We start from the raw sequence: 24,127 nt of genomic DNA, 5'->3' as shown, positions 1-24,127 counted from the left end.
TAGAACGCATTCGGAATGTTTTTTTAACAATTTATTATGCTTTATAAATTGTTGTTTTCAGAATGTTTCGGTTAAAATAAACTTTGGATTTTCTGAACAATCAATTCGACAAGCTTTCAAATTGTGTATTTCAACTAGAGCTTTACTTTACTTTTTTTTAACTTTTATTCTTCTCTTCTCCAACTCATTTTGCACCATATTTGTGAAGTTTAATATTCTTTTGAATTAGATATTTTTCAAGATGCCTCTTAGGTTTGTTTTGCATTGTTCCTGGAAGGTCAACAAAAAGTAATTATTTTATTAACGTAGAATTATAACATTCACGGTCGAAATAATATTAGGTGTATAATTATGAAATAAAAAAACTCTTTGAGACAATTGTGAGAAGTTAATCTATATTCATTAAGCTAAAAAATCATAACTTGTTTAAAATATTATAAAATGAACAATATTTAAGGTAGGGATAACAAAGTGTGGCAGGTCGTGTAAGTCGACTCATTGAGAAAAATGCGGGATTGGCTGTCTATTTCAATCCGTCGATCTGTTTAGGCCAGTTCATGGTCTGCGCAGGTACGGGGTGAATGGGCTGACCCGTATAACTTTAAAATATAGAATTTTGTTTCTGCATCTCCTTATTTTTTTCATGTAGCTTCGTATTTCAGATTTCAAAATTTTTAATAATATCTTACTATGCATGTCTCATGAGAATAATATTATGAGATCATTTACCTAATGCATCTAAATAAAAGAAATCATTAAATTTATTCAAAAAAATCTATTTAAAAAATATTTTTTATTAACTTTTAGAAAAAATATTTCTTATAGGGTCAACCTTATGCGGGGATAACAAAAAAATTAGTCCACACATTTTATACGGAGCAGACAAAATATGATATGAGCCTATACAGGATGGTCAGCCTACTTTGTCATCTCTAATTTAATCTAATTTAAGAATAACCAAATTCGTCAAATAAGTTTATACTTGATGGGCGGTTTTGGAGTGTTTTGGTTTGAATACATATATGATAGATATAGTCACGTATATACTTTTTCCAGGTTGAAATAATAAACATGCTAAACTTGGAATTTGACCACTAATATATGTTGTTTAAAATTTATACATGGGTTTTTCACTAACGTTGGTGTAAGTTAAATATAGTTTAGATATATGTATAATTAAAATAAGTATCTATACTTTAATATGATAAAAATAAAAATAATATATTTTTATTAGTTTTACACTACCTGTATACATTTAAATAAATTTCAGATATTTAAAGTTTAGATATATGAATCACATTAAGCGTCATCTTATATTCATATTTTATTTATTTTAAAAAATTACTTTAATAAATAAACTAAAAAAAAATTATTCATAATATATGTAAAGTCAATCACATTACTTAATCCAACAAAGCATGAAACATAAAGAAGCTATGACTAATAGATGTTGTATAATTAACAAAACATATAATACAAAAGGCAAGGGCTCCGTCTGATAGACGATGTAAAACTCTTTAGATTTTTCACTTTGTTTGATAGGTGTTATTGATGATCAAGCAAATAGATTTTATGTTGACTTAAACATAAAGAATGTTCTCAAAGCTTAATTATGTGTTGTAGGGAATGTCTTCACCATTTGTCACCAATATGATATGCACCAAAGTCAAGTCTATATCAAAGATCTTTAGGGAATCGGGCTAAAGTTGCAATGTCTTCCAACTATCCTGATACAAGTATCTGTCAACTCTGGTGCAACTATCTACCTAGTATGGTGTGCACTTTTACAATGTTTTGATGTAAAATGCTATGCAACCTAAGGAGATACACATGTCAGTTATCAAGGATGTTGCGTGAAAAAGAGAAGAGAAATTAATGTTGTATGAAGCATATTCAAATTATTCTCAATTATCAATCTCATTAGATGATAAAAGAAAGGTGAAGATGTTCAAATGGGTTCAAAGCTACTGAACAACCAAGAAAGGGATTGCAACAAATACATTTTGCAAGCGCCTATATAAAGACATGTTTCAATGAGAAGAGCAAGAAGTTATACCATTATTTGCAAGTGCTAACATGCTCCCAAATTTTCTTTGTGCCCAAAAGCTTTATAATAATATTGTTTGTGCTCATTAGCAAACTAAAAGAGATTGATTATCCTTGTAATCGTCAAAAGATGCAATCCCTCCCTCGTGAGAAAAACTTGTGATTTGTTGATCACATTATCAAACAATACTTAGTCTTAGTCATGAGTGATTGTGTTGCAAACAATACTCAATTTTAGTCAAAAGTGGTTGTATTCCAAACAATACTCAGTTTTAGTGAGAAGTGGTTGTGTTCCAAACAATACTCAATTTTAACTAGGAGTGGTTGTGTTCCAAATAATACTCAGTTTTAGCAAAGAGCAGTTGGATTCTAAATTAATACTCGAGTTTTTCAGCTAGGAGTGATTGAGTGTCAAAGAATACTTAGGTTTTATTCAAGAGTGTGTAGGTTTAAATAGCACTCGTTTTTTACTTTGCATCATTAGTCTAGTTAGTGGAAATTGACTTGTTGGTAAAAAACTTGATGTAGTATGTGCTATCAAAAGAACCAATATAAAAATATTGAGTGATGAAGTTTCCTATGCTCCTTTTAAAGTTCTTCAGTTTGATGTGGATTTGATGGAAGGAGAAGACATGGAAACAAAAGATTTTATCAAAATGGGTCAAGAATGGGTTTGGAACAATGGGTGTTGTATGAGAGTGGTGCTAGGAAGGAGGCTAGGTCAACCTTCTAGTTATCTCTAAGGCTTCTACACTAAAGAGTGAGAGCAAGAGAAAATAGAAACTTTAGAGAAAATTTGAAACCAAACAAACATAAATTCACTACACAATTCAAGTTTAAGAATTACACAAGAGAAGCTCTCTAATTATAGAGCTAGAAATCTCCTAAAGTGACTATTACAACTCTCAAAAACTCTCAATTCATGAAGTGACATGTTGCAACTTAGAAATTCTCCATTGATGGATTGCCATGTGACAATCCATGTCTTGAAAACAGTGTTGTTAAAATCGCGATTTAGATCGGAAAAATCACGATTTTACGATCTGTCATGCTAAAAACGTGCTAGATCGGTGCCTGACTCGTTTTCTCAACGGATCGGAGCGATCCGACGATCCAGGGGTTGGATCGGCGATCCATGGGCCTCTGCGATCCATGACGCGGCCCAAAAAACCCTAATTTTTAAAAAAACCTAAAACCCCTAATTTTAGTTCAGAAACCCTAATCCCAAAACGCAACCCTAATTTTTGAAGAACCTGTGCCTCTGTCGCGCCGTTTGGCCGCCGTCCACGCTACCTGTCGTCGCCACCGTCGTCCACGCTACCTGTCTTCGTCGCCGCCGTCCACGCTACGCGTCGCCGCCGCCGTCGATCGTGCCTTCGTCATTTGCCTTCGCCATTCGTGCCTCCGCCTTCGCCTTCGCCATTCGCGTCGCACTGCCTCCGCCACGACCGTCGCACAGTCGCACTGTGCGATCTGCTCTACTCCGCCACTGTCCACTTGTTCTGCTCCGCCACTGTTCAGACACAATTTTCTTTGTTCCGCCACTGTTCACGGGTTATAAGTTATAACTTATAATGGCAAGTGGAAGAACTGATCCAGCTTGGAAACATTGTGTTTCTGTTGATGGAACAACAAGAAAATTAAAATGTAAGTATTGTGAAAAGGTTTTGACAGGAGGGGTTTACAGATTAAAGCACCATCTAGCAGGAACTTCAAAGGATGTGGGAGCTTGTGTATCGGTGCCGGAAGATGTTAAAAAATCAATGTTGGATACTGTTCATAATCTGCAACAGAGTTTGTTAAGGAAATCAATCTCTATAGAAGAGAGTAATATTGGACATACAGAAGAAAGTTCTAGAAAAAGATCAAGTGGAGAAGAGACTGGGGACTCATCAAATATCTTTAAAAGAAAGGGAACTCAAAGTACAATTAATTCAATTTTCAAGAAGAATGAGAGAGAGGATGCATGTCAAGAGATGGCTAGGTTTTTCTACAATAATGAAATTCCTTTTAATGTAGCAAACAGTGAGGAATTTAAGAGGATGGTTGAGTTAATTGGTAGACATGGTCCCGGATTAAAGCCACCATCATATCATGAAATAAGAGTGAAGTATTTGAAGCAAGAGGTTGAGAACACAAAGCACATTGTAGAAGAACATAAACTTGTTTGGAAAAAAACTGGATGTACAATAATGACAGATGGATGGACGGATAGGAAGAGGAGGACTATACTTAATTTTTTGGTAAATAGTCCAAGAGGAACTGTCTTTTTGAAATCTATTGATGCATCTGACATATGCAAGACCGCTGATAAAATCTTCAAAATGATAGATGATATTGTTGAAGAGGTGGGGGAAGAAAATGTCATCCAAGTTGTAACAGATAATGCAACAAATTATAAAGCAGCTGGGGAGTTGTTAATGCAAAAGAGGAAAAAGTTGTATTGGACCCCTTGTGCAGCTCATTGCATTGATCTGATGTTAGAAGATTTTGAAAAAAAAATACCACTCCATCACGACACAATCGTCAATGGTAAGAAAATTACAACTTACATATACTCAAGAACTGGTCTTATCTCCTTGTTGCACAAATATAGTGATGGAAAAGATTTGATAAGACCAGCCAATACTCGTTTTGCCACCTCTTATCTGACTTTAGGATGCTTGAATGATAATAAAGGATCACTTATTAAGATGTTCACATCCTCGGAGTGGCAATCCAGTCAATTTGCAAAAACTAGAGATGGAGGGTTGGTAGAAAATTTGATATTGGACAAGGGATTTTGGAAAAACATTTTAAATTGTTTGAGGGGTGCTCTTCCCCTTATTAAAGTGTTGCGCATGGTTGATTCAGATGAGAAACCAGCCATGGGATTTATTTATGAAGAGATGGATATTGCAAAAGAGAAGATACAAAATCTCTTCAATGGAGTTAGTAAAAGGTAATTTACCTATATTTGATTTCTCAATTAGATATATAGACTTGTTTTGGAGATTAATTTATTTATTTTTATCTTATCTAGCTACACTCCCATTTGGGAAATCATTGATCATCGATGGGACAACCAATTGCATAGGCCGTTGCATGCTGCAGGCTATTATCTTAATCCCATGTTACACTATCATCCTGACTTTAAAGTTGATTATGAGGTGAAACGTGGACTGTATGAATGTTTGGAGAGGTTGGTGGGAGATCTTGATGTGATGGGTAAAGTTGATCTTCAATTAGAGAGTTTCAAGACCAAGTCTGGATTGTATGGTACTCCATTAGCTTAACTTGGACTCAAGACCAAAACTCCATCACAATGGTGGGAATCATATGGTGATCAACATCCAGAACTACAAAGATTTGCAATTAGAGTATTGAGTTTGACTTGTAGTTCATCTGGCTGTGAGCGTAATTGGAGTGCTTTTGAAAGGGTAAGAATTTAAATTATTGAAAGTGATTTCATAATTATTTTTTAGGTGATCATATGATGTGTTAACTAGTTTTATAATTATTTAGGTCCACACCAAGAAAAGAAATCGTTTACACCAAAGGACTATGAATGATGTGGTGTTTGTGATGACTAATTTAAGATTGACGAAGAAGAAAGATGTTAGAAAAACAAAAGAATATACTATTGATGATCTTTCTTCTGATGATGAATGGACTGTGGAGGAAAATGAAACATTATATGGTTTAGATGAAGACATATTACTTGAAGTTGGAGAAGATAATGCTAGTAGAAGAGCAACAAATGATTTGGAGGTTCCTCCAATTGATGATGATTTGGAAGTTCCTCCGATTGATGATAATGAAAATGAAGATCTTTTGGAGGACCAAGATGATTATCCTATGATTAGTGTGAATGATTTAATTGGATAGTTTATTTGTATTAAACATTATGTTGAATCTACTTTTAATTATGTTATGTATTTGGACCATTTAGTTATGTTATATATTTGAACCATTTCATGAATTATGAGTCTATTTTTAATTATCTTATGTATAGTAACTCGGATAGTAACTCTTCCGAGTCGAGTTACGATCCCCGAATTACGATCTTTTTTTCCCTCTCCGATCCGCCTACGAGTTACGATTTTAACAACATTGCTTGAAAAGCTCTCCATTAGCAAATGGACATGTGGCACGAGGGGAGTGGAGAAGGAATGCATGAGGCGCCCATGTGCTTCATGAAGGATAGGAAGAGTCACTTTGTGGAGAAGAAAGGAAAGAGAAGGAAGACACCATATAGGAAGCTCATGTGCTGCCATGTGTGTGCCATCCGGATATTCTTATGAGCTTCTCTAAAATTCCACACTTCTAGTTTAAAATGATCCAAATACAAGACCCAAAATTCCTATTCATAAATTAAAGACAGAACTTGAAATCTTATTTACTCTATACAAATTTGACAAGGCTTCAAAAATAGAATCTTCTAGAAAAAAAAATCTTTTGATCAGAACTTCTCTTCTGAGCCTAATTGTTTAGTTGGTTAGGATGGTCCTCCATAATCTTTATTTCCTTAATCTATTACATTGCATGTTATTTTGTATGTGTTGATTAAAGAAAGAGAACATTTTCAAAAAGATTTTTGAAAACTCATTAAACTATCCTTTGACTATTAAGTATTAGATGTTACTTCACAAAAATAAAATTAAAAAGATTTTAAAACATAATGTAACTCGTCCTTCTTGTGTTTCTCTTGTTTTCTTTAGTGATCAAATTGTTGGTTTCTCTAAAGAAAGGGTGAACACACAGGGATACATAGATTTGTATACCAAGTTTAGAGAAGGCAATACGAATAGTCGAACCATCAAGGTTTGATATCTTATTGTCAACACCAACACATCATATAATATTATTCTCAAAAGACCCTCTTGAACGCTCTCGAAGCCATTGCCTTGACATCTCTTCTAGATATGAAATTCCCTTGGACTTCACAATATATAATTATGGTACATGTTGATCAAAAGACAATTTAAGAATTTTATGCAACGAGTTTGACCATTACTCTTTTGTCTGGCCTTCACATTCACTAGTTGAGAACAAATGCTAAATTTTCGTTATGATCTTCTTAGATCCCAAGGTCAATGATGACATACAAGTAAAACTTGAGGAGGACACAATCCTTTTCCAACTAGGACAAAACATATAAATATGATTGTGCTAATTGATAAAAATAAGATGATGATCTTTGCCATATTACAGAAAAACATACATCCATTAACATGTACCACCACTATCATGCTTGGAATAAACCATGATATCATCAACCATAAGCTCTTAGTGTACAAGAAAGTAAGATTAATATCATGAAAGAAGTGGAAATTAGGCAATGAGAGAAGGATGATAGCCAAAGAGGAAGTAAGAAAACTCATGGATGTCAAATTCATCAAAGAAGTTGAGATGAAGGAGATTTCATCTTTTCCTTAGAATCTTTATGTGTCTATCAATTCTCCACCTTTAAAGCTTTGGTCTTATATTGTGCCTTTAAAGCAAGCAATATTTTTTTTCCTTTTTTATTTCGTCTTATTATAATTCTCTCGTGAACATTAAGGACTCCAATGAACTATTGTTGGGGCACTTCATCTAATCTTTTTTTGACATCATCAAGGTTGTCACCTGTGGTCTCCATTGCTTAAGAAAGCTATGCAAAATTTTATCAATATAATCCTATAAATCACACTGCTTATCTAAATAATTAAGTTTATTCAATATGGTTTGAAATTTATTAAACACATTGTGTATGTTATCATTTTCTTCCATATTAAACAACTTATTTTACCAAAATTATCTTTGAACAACTTCATTTAAAGGTAGACGTTTTTGTATTTTGTAAAATGCCGAAATCCATGTGTTGACATCATTTACTTAAATCTATTCTTTGTACACATTAAGCTTATTAGTGAATTTCGATTACTCTTTGAATAATATTCTTTATGTATTTTACTAAGACTCATTCCACTAACTGCATCAATTAAAGGTGACTATTTTTATATTACAGTAATTTTTCACGAATTTAAATTTGTTAGATCAGAATCTAATAATTCTATTATAATTGTTTCTAATTCAATGATTTTTTACATTATAATAACTGTACTTAACATTAACTGTTAAAATTAAGTTTTGATATTATAATCAACGATGTTAGCTTTAGGTTGTCTTTATCAAACTATCTTAAATCAATTACATAATAAGAATATAAAATTAAAGTTTGCATTTTTACTGACTACGTAAGTTTCATATACCTTTTACTATTCAATTTTTTTAGCTTGTTTTAAAAATTTCAATAAAAATGAGTTCAACTGTATCTTAATGTATTTTTTTTAAAGTTATAACTTTTCATGTGCATGGTACACGAACTACTAATTAAAAATAAATAAATAGTTATATTATTAATATTTAGTTAATAATATTTAGTTATTACACGAACTACGAATTACGATTTTAGTATTTAATAAGTGAATATGCATTATTATAATGGTAAAATTTCTATTATTTTTTATTATTGTTGAATTTCAATAAAATTTGATAGGAATAATTATGATGATACAAATTATAATTACATACTATAATTTGATCCTTACCCGCGAGTCTCGTTTTGGGATGGTGTATTAGAAAGAGTTAATAGTAGGTTGGGTAGATGGAAAGGCAGATTTCTCTCGTTGGCAGGAAGAGTGTGTCTTATTAAGTTGGTGCTTTTTGCCATTCCGTTGTTTTATCTATCCATGTACAAATTGCCTATTGCTGTGTTAAAGGAGTTTGAAAAGGTACAAAGAAGGTTTTTGTGGGGATGGGGAGATGAAGGAAGGAAAGTAGCCTGGGTCTCATGGAGAAAGGTGTGTGAGCCTAGAGAAGCTGGTGGTCTTGGAATTTTGAATTTAAGACTTTTCAATGCGGCACTGCTGGGAAAGTGGATTTGGCGTCTGGAGACTGAGAAGGATGGTTTGTGGAAAGAAATTCTTGAATCTAAATACGGAGGCTGGAGAAATTTGCAAGAACAAAGGAGTAATGCTAAGGATTCCAGTTGGTGGAGAGACTTGAAGGGGGTTTGGGGGATGGAGGATTGGGGTAAATCCTTTGAGAATTGTTGCAAGTGGAGAGTGGGAGACGGGAAGGATATTTTGTTTTGGAAAGATGTTTGGGTGGGCAATGAAGATCTGAAAAGTAAATTCCCAAGATTGTTCTCTTTGTGTGGTAATAAAGAAGGTAGTTTTACAGTCTTGTGGGGAGTGGGTTAATGATAGATGGGAGTGGAAGTTAATTTGGAGGAGAGGTCTGTTTGATCGGGAAATATACTAAGAAGTCCAGTTGTTACAAGAAGTGCATGGAAAGACCCCTATCATGAATTCTGTAGATAATCGAGTTTGGAAGGCTGGTATGTTGGATTGGGATTCCTCAATCATATAATGAAACGAGAATAATGATGATTAAATAATACCTGGTAGACCCGTGATCGTATGGCTGAGGGACGAAGACATGATCTTGATCGGGTTCCCCTTTAGGGTTTATCGCTTAGAATGGAATTATGTGAGTAGAGAGACAAAGAGATGAGAGGCTCGAAAATCCCTTTAGAGAATGAGTTTCGGCCGTGTGATGTTAGAATATGAGAGTGTCTCTTTAGTTGTCCGGTAATCTCTATTTATAATACACCCAAGGGGAAACCCTAATTATTTATGGTAATAGTAATTACGTCCATCAAGTAATTACCAATAATATAATAGGATAATTATGGTAATTGATCAATTAATAAGATAAATAATCGTGAGGTGCTACATAATATTCTTACATTCTCCCACTTGGCCAAAGGATTATTTATTATGAGCATTAGATAAGTCTGGCCAGATTTTAATACTCATTTTAGTCCTAAACTGTAATTGTAGCAGAGAAATACAGTCTTTGAATCAATATTCAACTCAAGACCCCCATTAATCATACTACAATACAAATTTAAAAGTTAAGTAAATTTTAGGATCAATTGATAAGTAAGCCCTTTAGACTTTGATTTGTACAGTTAGTGTCTATGTATATTTAGGCATGCATAAACATATTTAAGGACACACAAATCAAGGTAAATGAGGAAATTTTATTAAACATAAGTAAGTACAAATATGCTAAATAAGGTCTTTAGATAATCCCATCTTCGAAACATGTTCTTCGAATACTTTAGGTGGGAGACCTTTAGTCATCGGATCCGCAAGCATATTTTTAGTACTAATATACTCAATACAAAGCTTATTTTCCTCAACTCGCTCACGTACGAACAAGTACTTTGTATCAAGATATAATCCAGCGCCACTCGAACTGTTATTGTTCGAAAAACTAACGGCAGCTGAGTTATCACAATAAAGCTTCAATGGCCTGGAAATGGAGTTAATGACTTTGAGTCCAGCGATAAGATTTCGCAACAACATTCCATGACAAGTTGCATTGTACACTGCAACATATTCTGCCTGTTGAGGTTGTTGTTAATTGCTGCTTATGACTCTTCCATGAGATAGGCCCGCCTGCTAACATAAAGATATACCCAGAAGTGGATTTCTTGTCATCTTTGCATTTTGCAAAATCAGAGTCAGAATAACCCACCACTTATAAATTGTCACTTCTCCTATAGGTCAACTTATAGTCTTTTGTGCCTTGTAGATATCGAAGTACTTTCTTAGATGCTTTCCAGTGATCTAGACCAGGATTAGATTGATATCGGCCTAGCATTCCAGCAATGTACGCGATATCCGGACGAGTACAGACTTGAGCATACATAATGCTTCCAACTACAGATGCATAAGGTATCATCGCCATTTGCTCTTTTTCAGCCTCTGTTTTCGGACATTGAAAAGAACCGAAAACATCTCCCTTAATTACTGGAGCCACAGAAGGAGAGCAATGCTGCATGTTATAACGAGTGAGGACACGATCAAGGTAGGCCCTTTGGGATAATCCCAAAATCCCCTTAGCTCTATCTCGGTATATTTCGATGCCAATAACATAAGCGGCCTCTCCGAGATCCTTCATGTAAAAATTATGCGAAAGTATGCGCTTTGACTCATGCAACATGTCTATACTATTACTTGTCAATAGAATGTCATCTACGTAAAGGACAAGTATAGTAAAGTTGCTCCCACTTATCTTGAGGTAGGTGCATTGATCCATTTGATTCTTAAGGAAACCTTGTTTCTTCATGACTTCATCAAACTTTATGTACCACTGCCGTGAGGCTTGCTTCAGCCCGTAAATGGATTTCTTCAGTTTGCAGATTAAGTGTTCTTGACCTTCAGGTTTAAAACCTTCTGGTTGTTGCATGTACACGTCTTCATACAAGTCGCCGTTAAGGAAAGCGGTCTTGACGTCCATCTGATGTAGCTCTAGATCAAAGTGAGCTACGAGGGCCATTACGATCCTTAAGGAATATTTTCGAGAGACAGGTGAAAAGGTCTCTTAATAATCAATTCCCTCTTTCTGAGTGAATCCTTTTGCAACCAATCTTGTTTTGAAGCGTTCAATGTTTCCATTCTGATCTAGCTTGGTTTTGAACACCCATTTAGATCCTACGGGTTTTACTCCGTCGGATAATTCTACTAGATCCCAAACATTTTTTTTCTTCATGGAGTCAAGCTCATCGAACATGGCATTATTCCATTCAGAAGACTGATCACTAGTAATGGCTTCATTGTAAGAGGTAGGATCAGTATACCTTCCGGCATCCATTTCTGCTTCAGTCAGGTAGGTTACATAATCATCAAAATTAGTAGCAGTTTTAGTTCTAGATGACCTCCTGAGCTTATTAGCGGGTTCTGCATTGTACTGATGTTTGTCGTTCAGGGTGCCTTCATTCTCGGATGGATGCAGAGTAGCATCAGGTTCTGAGCGTGGAGTAGGTGGTGCAGTGACGCGCGGAGTGGGTACAAGAGGAGTGATCAGAGGCAAATTAGTAGTCGATGTAGATGAACATAGAATCAAAATTAATTTCATTCCAAATAAGGGAATACTCACGAAAATTATGAAGAACACATAACATTCATATTAAATTTTAATTTTCAAAATCTTAAAATAATTATGGATCTCGAAAAAATTAAAATTTATTTTATAATATCAAAGTGGATTTTCGAAAATAAGTGGTTCAATAATATACCAAAATAAAAACATCGAAAATCAATAGGTTGAATCAAAATCCTCGTTTCTTCCAAATTTAGGAAAACAAAAGAAGAATCGATTAAGCAACATAAACGCTCTGATACCACATGTTGGATTAGGATTCCTCAATCATATAATTAAACGAGAATAATGATGATTAAATAATACCTGGTAGACCCGTGATCGTATGGGTGAGGGACGAAGACATGATCTTGATCGGGTTCCCTGGTAGACCCGTGATCGTATGGCTGAGGGACGAAGACATGATCTTGATCGGGTTCCCCTTTAGGGTGTATCTCTTAGAATGGAATTATGTGAGTAGAGAGACAAAGAGATGAGAGGCTCGAAAATCCCTTTAGGGAATGAGTTTCGGCCGTGTGATGTTAGAATATGAGAGTGTCTCTTTAGTTGTCTGGTAATCTCTATTTATAATACACCCAAGGGGAAACCCTAATTATTTATGGTAATAGTAATTACGTCCATCAAGTAATTACCAATAATATAATAGGATAATTATGGTAATTGATCAATTAATAAGATAAATAATCGTGAGGTGCCACATAATATTCTTACATGGTAAGGATAGTGGCTTCTCAGTAAAATCTGCCTATGCTCTTTTAAGAGGCCCTGTGGAGGGAAAAAGTGAGTTTGTTGCTTTGCCCTCAGCACAGATTATCGCTTGGAGGGTGTTGATTAATTTGATTGCCACAAAAGCTAACTTGGAGAAGCGTGAGGTTTTGGTGGATACCAATTTATGTAGTTTTTGCAGGATGGCTGTGGAGTCGACAAAACACATGTTTTTTGATTGCAGGATTGCCTGGTTAGTCTGGAATCAGTGTTATACATGATTAGGGATTGCGTCGGTTGACCATGTTGTCCCAACAACTCACTTCTTGCATTTTAATTTGTTAAATGCTCCTGTCCAGGTTAATGTAGTCTGGAATGTAGTCTGGAATTGTGTTTGGATTGCTGTAGTTAGTGAATTATGGAAGCACAGGAATAAACATATATTCCAAGGAGGGTGATCGATCCTTCGGAAGTGTTCACTTTGACACAATTAAAGGCTTGGTCTTGGGTAACCTCTGTTTCTGCTAGTTTTACTTACTGAGTGGTGCATTGGTCCTAGAGCTTGTATGTTTTCAATAAAGTGAGCTTTTATAAGAGTTACTCCTTCGGTTGGGTTGTTTGTTGTTCTAAGCTTCTGTTGTTCTTTTTGTCCCTTGTTGTGGGTGCAAAGAGATTGTATTGGGTTTGGTTTTGAGTCTATTTGGGTTTGTACGGGTTAGATTTGATTTTGTACAGGTTAGTTTTGATTTTGTACGGGTTAGTTTTTAAAATTGTACGGGCTGTACGAATTTTTTAGTGGTAGATCTGTTTGTCTCCCTCTGTTTACTGGTTTGGTGACTAGAGAATTGGTCTCACTTTTTAGGTATGTATAAGGGTTGAATCACCCTTAAGTGATTCTTGTTATTCAATCTTTATTGCTGATAAAAAAAAACTATAATTTGATCATTGCTTTCTCATATGCATAAAGGTATACCATTTTTCATAATTGTTTTTAGTGTATAATTTTATGTTTATTGTTGCAATATTTTAGAATTATTTTTTACGAAAAACAGTTGTACTAACTGTTATCTTTTAATTTTATTTCTGTTTATATATATTATTGCTGTAATTTGTGGATATATATATATATATGTTTATATTCATGTAGTATTAGGTATTTCAATAATTTGATGACATTACAAATGATTATATATACTTGAAAGACAAAGTTAATAGTCTATTATGTAGTCAACTGTGTGTCGTGGTCAACGAACTCATGAACTAACCATTTGTAAGGAAATTTAACCACTTTATCAACACATATTTAATTGATCATTAACTTCTTTAGACAAAGTTAATCCCATATATTTACAGTTAAAAATGTAATTTATAATAAATTATAAATGATCAAAATCTTATTTCTTTTAATTTATATTTCACATTCAAACAAGATTATGCATTAAATTTCGTAATTTTTAAACTAAACAACATTTATATATTTTCATATTGAAATAAAAGCATACATGACACAATTATTAGATTGCATCTTATAATAATACTGAGAGCATGAGAATGGTAGCATGCAGCAGCTACCTCTTATTTAGCACAAATCACTGCACCTCTAGACATGTATGGCACTACTTCAGAAACATGTGCAATATGCTGGAATGTGAAGTGGTGGTATCTTAAAGGGTGCCACAAAAACCGGTGGTTTCTCAAAGGGTGGCACAAAAAGTGGTGGTTTCTCAAAGGGTGGCACAGAAAGGGGTGGCACAAAAAGTGGTGGTTTCTCAAAGGGTGGCACAGAAAGGGGTGACACAAAAAGTGGTGGTTTCTCAAAGGGTGGCACAGAAAGGGGTGGCACAAAAAGTGGTGGTTTCTCCAAGGGTGGCATCTGAAGTGGTGGTTTCTCAAAGGGTGGCATGTAAAATGGTGGCACAAAAGGTGGGGGTTTCTGAAATGGTGAAGTGTAAAATGGTGATTTTTGAATAGGGGTGTTAAAAAGTGGGGGTTTCTGAAATGGTGCATTGTTGAGTGGGGTTTTCCCAATTGGTGGGTTGTAAAAGGAGGGTGTTTTGTGAGTTGGAGGCTTATAAATGGGAGATGGTGGCTCAGAAGGAGGGTTGCTGCCATATTCAGCAAGTGCTGATTGAATCAGAGATGCAAAGAGGAGCAAAAGGGAGCTTAAGGAAACCATTACCATGTTATTCATTTCTTTAGTTTGGTGAAAATAACACACAACAATCATGCCCTTTTATACTTCTTCTGAGGGCCATAGTAGGTGCAATCTCAGTAGGTGAATTTTATATGTTTTCTGTAATCTTGTTATGGTTGGTGTTGAAAAGTAGAAGGGAACATGCACGTACAACTCCATACCACTGTGAATATTTTTCAAAACCACTCACTTCTTATGTACTTTTGGAAGAAACTTCAAGTTCATATGAATGTGTTTCGACCACAGGCATGTAGAAAATAGTTGTTTCTGAGATTTCAAATTGGGCCATTTAATTATGGTTCTGTATTAATAAGTGATACAGACTTATATATATTCAGATTATAAGTTTAAGAATTTAGTTTCACAAAAAACTTTCTCTTTCAAACATGTTATATCACATTAAATTTTAGATTCTGGATTTTAATTTTAAATAAAAAGTTTGTGAATCTTATACTATAGTAAAAAGTTACAATTAAAAAAATAAATTAAAACTTTAAGTGATAAAGTGTTATAATAATAAAAATGGTTTCATAATTATTGTAAATACAGAATGCATTTAGTAAATAAAAAAAAGTTAATTATCATTTTCCACTGGAGAAGAACTCTGCATGAGAAAAATTCAATAAAAATAACTTTTATAAATTATTTTATGTATAAATGTAAAAATCCTCTATAAGAAAAATTAAAAAAAAATATTTTCTTTGTATAAATTAAAATTAACTAATATTTTTTATTTTAACTAATTTTCTCTAAGATTCTCATAAGGAAAATGTTCCGTGTAAGAAAATTTGTCTCAATTATAGAAGTAAGTGATCGATACCTTAAAGATTGATATCAATGCTATAACACCCTAATACTCAATACTTTAAATAAAATTTAGTAAAAATGTAAAATATATATACATGTTGTTCATCATAAATAACTAAAAACTTAAATGAGTTTTTATCAAAGACTCAACTCAAGGATCTAGAATTGCTCGTGTCTATATGTGAATTATTCGTGTACTCAATACATTTATAATAGGTAATGACATAAGTAAAAAATAATTAGATAATCCAAAAAAACTATTATAACATCACAAATTCATAATAATTTACTTATACAAATAAAATTTCACTTGATTTATCATTATATCGTCATACACGTATACAATGCATACATATATATACAAATTACACATGAATCCACATATAACAAATATTTTTCATTGGTTCAGGATAAGTTTAAGGCTTCCAAAATTCAAAACACATGACATGTCATATGTGCAATAAACCCTTATTTAACTTCTCATTATTTGATGTCTTAGTCTATGTAACTTAGACTACCAGTGAAGTCAAAGATATCTTTTATAGTTCGGATACTTAATACACAAATTCAAATATTAATTCACATAACATCCATACATTGTAATTCACTTTAAATAAAACAATAAATCGTTGAAACATACAATTCAATATTCAATATTTTATGCATATAAATATACTTTTCAGTTCAATATTTTATGCATATATATATATAGTTATGCATGACATACATATTCATAAAAACTAGAAAAATCACTTGAACATGAATATTAAACAATATTTCTTGTTTGAGAAAAAATAGTTTCACTAAGAGAGTGTATCAAAAGATGTATTCACTAGAGTGATTGAGATGATAACTCTAGTTAAACACGTTTGATCTAGAAATACTAAATAGAGTATCTCAAACGATACCTCTTGCATTAGAATTAAGACAATTCGAAAAATAAAATTGTTTTAACTCAAAGCGACATTTTTATTCGAAAAATAAAATTGTTTTAACTCAAAGCGACATTTTTATGCTATGACATAAAATTATTTCCTGTGAAATATAGTAAAATGGTGATCAAACCCTAAATGAATTTACTTTACTTTTTAAAAATGGAGGCTTTAAATTGTCAAACAAGAAAGAACTTCAATTCCATCTACAGAACATTAATTCCCAACTCGATAAGCAACTAAATAACTTCAGACTCATGCATTATAAATGAACTTCAAACTCACGTGCACAACAGATTATGCCATTAAAACTTTCACAGTGAAACAAACTCTATTTTAAATTCATTAAGTAAGATTATTTAAGGTGACTTCCTTTACTTCAAATTTTTTCTTCCTCAGCAAGAAATTAGCCAACACTTATAAGGTCTGATTGAAAAACTATTTAGAATAGAACAATCTTTAATTCTCAAACTACTATAAGGTACAATCAAATTCTGAAAGAGACATATCCAAATAGATTAGGTAAAGAGAAATGTAGTTTGTTATTTATTCTTATAATTTTTATTTTTAAAATTTTATTATTTAGTTAAGATAAAAGTTTTGGGATATAATGATTTCAAAAATTATATGTTACAATACGTTAACGTTTGATTTTTTTTTTATATTCTTTTAAGTAATGGACTTATAACAATCATCTCTTAAAATGAAATGTAGTTTATTAAAAGGTGTTTTAGAATTTGAGACATATTTTTTTTAATCTTATACGTTTTATTTTATGTAACAAATATTTTATATTTTAAAATTCCTATTTATAATTAGAATATATTAAAAATTATATAAAATGTAAAAATATTCTTTATCTTTTCTTTTATTCTTACACAATTTAAAACTAATATAAAAGAAATTCCATTCCTAATATATTAAATTCATTTTGTTATTATTTTTGTGCATAAAATGATAAAGACACATAATTTATAATATAATATAATATAATATAAAATAATGATTATATCTAGCTATATGATTTAACCATTTACGTTATGAAAATAATAATAACTATTCAACAGTATAAAACTTATGCTTAATATTTTGTTAGAAATAAAAATAAATTATAAAAGTAAATTATATAAACTAATATTTCTTGGATAATGAAAAATACATTGATTATTTACATTATGCACCTACAAGTAATCTTTTTACCTTACTTTAAAAAAAAATATCACTTTTAATAATTTTAATTATCATTTTTCCTTTTTAAAATTAACTATAATTAAAAATATTTTTTTAAAAAGAATAATAATAAATTTCAGAAATATAAAATCAACAAAAAAAACTAAAATTACAATCTAATAATTCATTTACCAGCTTGATCACCATTTTACTAACTTATGTCATTGTCATACAATTTTTTCTTTCTTTCTAGTAATGTCCTTTTGCATATAAATTATGGGTTTTGATGACTTTTGTTAAGGATCTACACTCGTTACTATCATCATTTGTCAATTTTTTGGTGAGTCAAATCCTGAATCTAGCTAGTATATGACTTAACTTATCTCTATGTGTTTGCTCAATGTGTTTGCTAGTTGGTCACATATTACATTACTTTGGAATATATTCCCAATTAATTATAATTTTTACTTTTTTAAATAAAATATATAAACATTAACCATTACTTATTTTGATTTCAAAATATATGCTGGATTTAATATATGTTAAATTGCAAACATAATTCAAAGCCAAAATGAACAATGCTTATTACATATTTTTATTGTTGTATTGACTATGTAACCTTTCTTTTTTATTCATTTTGATTTTGTGTTGCAAAACTTTTTGAGTTACAAGTATTTTTATCCCCCGTTTCTTAATAAATTTTTGCTTATAAAAAATCTACTATTCTTAGTTCATAAATTTATACACACAAAATGTGAATTGTATCTATACATAGTCCCATGTTTGTACAATAAGTAAAAATGATGCTAGAAATGTTTGTTTTACTTGAAATATGAAAGTTAGACATTGGAGTAGTATTTATAGAGGAAATTAAAGGTAAAGTGCCTCTAACAAATATGGTTGAGATCTCTCTTTCTTTAAGCTATGTCTTCCCATGATGGTGGTACCCTATTGCGAAAAATTCAAACTTGTTAATTTGAAAAACTTACATTATTTTTCCCCATTATGTGCTTAAGTAAAAATTTGCATGTACATGAGAACAACTTCTACACCAACTAACTCATGAACTCTGGAGAGGGTTATGTATTTAAAACATATTAACCAACTTGTATACACGTATCTATACTTTTTTTTAATAATATAATATTTTGGATTCTATGATATATTGTTCTAATAAAACAACATCAAATTTGTATTAAAACATAACTTAGTAATGATTGAAATATGAATAACTTGCATATTTATCCATACATGTATTTGGTCTCATTTATATGTTACATATATTATGTTATTTCTCTACCACCTGGCAAAGTGGGGCCGAACGTTTGGTCCGCGGCCCGCAGTAAAAAACACGAGACAGGCTGACGTTTTCAACCCGCTGACCCGTATTAGCTCGCTCCGCATAATCCGCTGCCCGCACGGGCCAGCAGCACGGCGGGGCGGGCTAGCCCGCTAGCCCACCAAAAAAAAATTAAAAATTAATTGACTTGACAGCAATGGTCCAGTGGAGGAGTGACAACTTTGAGTGAAAGAAAATTAGGTTTTCACTCAAATCACAACATAGTTACATTGTTCAAAAAAAATACACACAACACACGACACACTCTCCTTTCGCTCCGCTCGCGACTCCGCGTGGCTTCGCCTGCAACTGTTCCACTCCTCCTCTACTTTAAAAAGAAAAAAAAAAAGGGTCGGCCTGCAAGTTCGCGGACCAACCCGCATGCAGGGCGGATCATGAAAACCAGCCCACATTTTATATGCGGGACGAGCCAACCCGTCCCGCATTTTCGCAACCTAAGCAGGGCGGACCGACCCACTTTGCCACCCCTACTACCACCACATATTTAAAGAATGAACAGAGTTAAACATATTCAATTTTCTCTCATACATTTCTCTTATATATATAAATGAAATAATAAATAATATTATGTTTAAACAATTGATTTCAGTTTAGTTCTATTTGGAATGATTCTGACATGAGACTGGAAAATCAAATTTTTTGGTTCTGAAAAAAAATCCAAATTGATACAAAAACTTTTAATTTTAATTGATTATAAATTTTTGATTAAATTTTTAGATCGATTTGGTTCTTAATATACATACTTCCTCCTATCATTAAAAGTGATCCTGGTCAACCTTTTAGTCAACATTAAATGTTTTATTTAAATAGAAACACAATATTTATACAAAATTATGTAATCTAACTTTTAGTTTAAATTAAAAACATCTATAATTCCCTTTTATTTATTTTAGTGTACACATTCTGTTATCATATTTAGTTTTACCATTTATTGATTTTATTACTTTCAAAAACCTCCAATAAATAATAATTATTCTGTTGTACACAAATACAATATATAAAATTAATAAAACAATTATTTTTTGATATATTTTTTCTATATTAATTTCTTATATCTTCAATATAAACTTTAATAATTATTATAATATTTTAATCATATTTTTTATTATAAAAAAAAACAAATAATAAACATGCGTATAAACGCGTCTTTCCACTGATATTAAATAGTATAAATACATTACATAGACAGTAAGAATTTTGACAAACTAAATTATATACATATTTACCAATAACCCTTCTCTGTCATCAACGTTAGTACTCATGACATGGAAAAGATTAATAACATTGAAATCTATGAAATTTTGTAGTATTTTTTAATTAATATTTTATAGAGAAGTAAGCATATTATATTAGTAAGTATGGATAAAATATGAGCTGGGTGAGTAGAGGAGGATATGCATGGATATTTTTTTAAACAGCAGATTCGGAAACCATGGATACTATAATACTTACCCTACCCCTAATCTAAAATGCAAACAAAATTCACAACGCAAATGACCTAAGAATGATTATGGCATTAAAAACTGTTATCTTAATATAAGAAGAGTTGCACCCAGGATAAAGAAAATGTGAGAAAACTGGCCTCAACAACCTACTTTCCTGGAACAAATATGACTATACAATGTAACCGAGTTTATGTGTCTATCTTGAGAAGGGAATTGAGAGAAGTACTGTTGAATCGCTGAGCAAGTCCTCGAATCACAAGAACAATAACATCCCGAATGTGTCGGGAGTGCACCATCAAATCTGCTTCATTCTCACTGTCCACTACAAGCCTAAGACGGTGTTGATCATTCCTGAAAAGCTCCACCTGATACATTCAAAGATCAATACGAGAAAATCAAGGATATATGATAAGCTGAATTTAAAATTATATAATGGATCAGGAAAAATGAGTTTCTAAGTCACCCAAACTTACATGAAAGGGAGGGGCATAACTACCACGAAGTTCTGTAGTTGGAAAAGAAGTCTTCGTGGCAGGCTTTACAACCTTCACCCTTTTCCTGTTAATTTCAAGGATACGTCTCTCGTATGTGCCCACTGATGAAATCTGAAAAAAAAAATTATGACAATTGGCACCAGTCCCTTTTGGGTTTTTCCACCACTTCAAAATGAATACACAAACATTAGAAGACTATAGAATACCTTTTTTGAGGTTTGGTCTTTGTCACATAATACCTGTCAAAGAAGACAAGCAATGAGCTTATGAAGGATTAAAACACTAAAGGTAAAACATCTCAAAACTAAGGTTAAAGAAAAGCATAAAAAGACCAATTTTTCTAGCAAAGATAAAATCTAGAGCAAAACTCAAACAGAATGAATCAATGAGATACAGGAAGACTCCGCAGTGAAGACTTAGCAATCTTCTATCCAAAAAAATATTTTAACATTTCAGGTACTCAGACAAAACAAATTGCTTAGCTAGGCTTGATAGTGTAGGAATATAGTGTATATCACAAGCATTTCTCAATCAACAATACATTTTCAACATGGTAAAGACAATAAATATCCCACCTCAAACTTCACTGATCCAAGTTCAAGGTTGTGCTTCACTTCTTTAAGAACATCGGGCTCTGCATTGAATTAAAGCTCATACAAAATGTTATGTTCTGTCTAGAAAATCGTAAAAAAAATGCTTAACTGAACACGTCCAAAGTATCCATACCCACAAACCAAACAAGCAAAACTGCAAAAGACAGTAGAAAATATAGAGAGAAGATATTCTGCCAAATCCACTATCGTGGCACCTTAATGGCACCCAAGGTGGAATATATTTTCAATTTTATAAACCACTTTTAGGTTATAGCTTTTTGACACTCACTCTTCCCTTATTTAAGTGAAACCACAAAAAGAGAGAAACTTAGTGATTCTCTTTTCTTATCATCTGCAATTCGGCAAACCCTTTAAACTGCAACCGACCACTGCAGCAACCCTTCCATTTACTTCTTTTTCTTTGCTTGTTTTCATCTGTTCTTGATTTCTTCAGACGATATCCCACATTTCTTTTCTCTCTCTTATTCTGTATATGGTTGCTTTTGTTCTTCAATCTTTTATCTATTCAATATATTGATGCTATGGTTTGAATGTTTCAGAATTTTAGTTCTTGGTATTTTTATGAACTTCATAATTTTAGTTGTTTTTAGAATTCCTGAACATGTTATCCTTCTGTTGTTCGTTTAAGATTGCCATTTTAAATTCATTTTTCCTATTTCGTTTAGTTCTCTCTCTCTCTCTCTGTATATATATATGTGTGTGTGTATTTCACTGGCTTCTACCATATAAATATGGTGGATTTTTGGCTCACTGCCATAGACTGTTATCTGCTATTGATAACTTCTAATTATAGACACAAGAAGCAGATCCTATATAATAAAGAATATAGATCAATATGCATTAAAAACGTTTTTATTTATTCCCATATCATATTTTTACTATGCGAAGATATTAAATCTCATGTATTTATTTAATCATTTTTTTTTCTTAAAATAAATAAAGCATCCGTACTCTATCAAAACCACACAGTTTTCAGTTCAATGTCTCTTTCCTATATATAGTTTATCGATAACCTTATACAGTAGAGGAGACAAAAAACAACAGAGATAACTAGCGAGAAAGAGATCGTACAGAATTTGCATTTTATGTACAACGCTGGAGAACAGTGTGAGGAAACAGCATAAGAGAGAAAATAACAGTAAGTAAAGGGAATCCAAAATTTAAAGGAAACCTGGCAATGGAACTGTAATGGGACAGGTTATAATAGATAGCTACTCTATTATCACGTTAAACTCGGGGAAGATGGAGCATATTATTCTATACAGAATTTAGAGATTGAGAATGCTTTATTGTTCAAAAGAATGTGTTGTGCATAGGTTTTGCATATAGTCCATAAGTATAGATTCTTGATAGACATTAGTGGAGACTATTCCCAAGGATAATAATAAGGGATGCAACATCCTAGATACTTGTACATGAACACTAAATTAAATACATCGAAACGTGAGAAACTGTACATGAGGACAATAAATGTGAATCTTTTCAACAAGACACAATGAAGGATCACACACGACATTCAACACAGGGTTAGTTAGTGCAAAAGGACCAGGGCTTAAGGGTAGTAGTTGTGGGATCTGCAAGAAATAGGAATATATGGGAAAAGTCTGACCAATTGTTAAGGGTGCCAAAACAATGGATTAGTTTTCAAATATTTATTGCCTGCTCATCATATTAACGAATTCAAAAACATTTAGCTAAAACTAGAAATGAACAAATATTTCAACACTCACCCTGAATTACTACATAATGTCTAAGGTAAACTATACAAAAACTATGTTATTAATTAGATAAAGATTTTCATCTTACCAACTGCTATTGGCTCTGTGGATACCGAAATTGATTGCCCCTCTACTCCATCATCTCTTACAGGAGTATAGATAGCCACTAGCCTATAGCCAACATCATCAACATTCGCTTCATACATTCTGCCAGTTTCTCCTGTAGTTTAATCATTAAAAAGAAAAAATAATAGGGTTAATGAAGATACATAACAAGTAATATATGAAATAAAAGATATGGAACGGAAGAGAAAACAAGAGACAACTGAATCCGTGTGCATTACACATCAGATAATATTATCCTCTTTTTACTAAAATTGGAAAAGTTATCTTGAAATAGAGCAATGTTAGGAGCTATTGCTAAACAGAGTACTTTTTAAAGCTTTTTTTCTCCAATGAGAACAATTTTAGGGATTTCTATTAACACCTTATCTCTTTGTATCTATCCTTTTTCTAAATTGAATCTCGATATCTCATTCTCCTTCAATGCATGTTGAACACCTCCCCAACATGTTACAATTAAAAAATATTTTGAGCTTGGACACTACATCTGTATATGTACATACATACATGCTTATGTATGAGGTGCTCCAATGTCATATTT

At 32.4% G+C, this 24,127-nt stretch overlaps 3 protein-coding genes across 4 annotated transcripts in view; 1 reads left to right on the top strand and 2 right to left on the bottom strand.

The window, feature by feature from the left end:
- Nucleotides 1–3,620: 3,620 nt before the first annotated feature.
- On the top strand, nt 3,621–5,913 carry LOC137822420 (uncharacterized). Its single transcript, XM_068627307.1, has 4 exons — nt 3,621–4,987; nt 5,069–5,246; nt 5,334–5,465; nt 5,551–5,913. Exons 1-4 carry the CDS (start codon nt 3,621–3,623, stop codon nt 5,911–5,913), a joined length of 2,040 nt encoding a protein of 679 aa, XP_068483408.1.
- Nucleotides 5,914–14,350: 8,437 nt separating this feature from the next.
- On the bottom strand, nt 14,351–14,911 carry LOC137822418 (repetitive proline-rich cell wall protein 2-like). Its single transcript, XM_068627306.1, has one exon. It carries the CDS (start codon nt 14,909–14,911, stop codon nt 14,351–14,353), a length of 561 nt encoding a protein of 186 aa, XP_068483407.1.
- A 5,775-nt stretch (nt 14,912–20,686) lies between these two features.
- Nucleotides 20,687–24,127, bottom strand: part of LOC137823153 (187-kDa microtubule-associated protein AIR9) — a 32,215-nt gene continuing 28,774 nt past the window's right edge. For both annotated transcript variants that reach the window (XM_068628299.1, XM_068628298.1), the window contains exons 33-37: nt 23,552–23,683; nt 21,707–21,765; nt 21,338–21,370; nt 21,111–21,242; nt 20,687–21,002 (exon numbers count right to left, since the gene is read on the bottom strand). In XM_068628299.1, coding sequence (XP_068484400.1) covers nt 20,826–21,002; nt 21,111–21,242; nt 21,338–21,370; nt 21,707–21,765; nt 23,552–23,683 — 533 coding nt within the window. In that variant the 3' untranslated portion in view covers nt 20,687–20,825. The remainder of the gene's footprint in view (nt 21,003–21,110; nt 21,243–21,337; nt 21,371–21,706; nt 21,766–23,551; nt 23,684–24,127) is intronic.

The sequence above is a fragment of the Phaseolus vulgaris genome, chromosome 9, assembly GCF_000499845.2.
Source record: "Phaseolus vulgaris cultivar G19833 chromosome 9, P. vulgaris v2.0, whole genome shotgun sequence".
Lineage (NCBI taxonomy): Eukaryota > Viridiplantae > Streptophyta > Magnoliopsida > Fabales > Fabaceae > Phaseolus > Phaseolus vulgaris.
The sequence above is the reverse complement of the archived record's forward strand: the minus strand, read 5'-3'. Positions and strand labels throughout refer to the sequence as shown.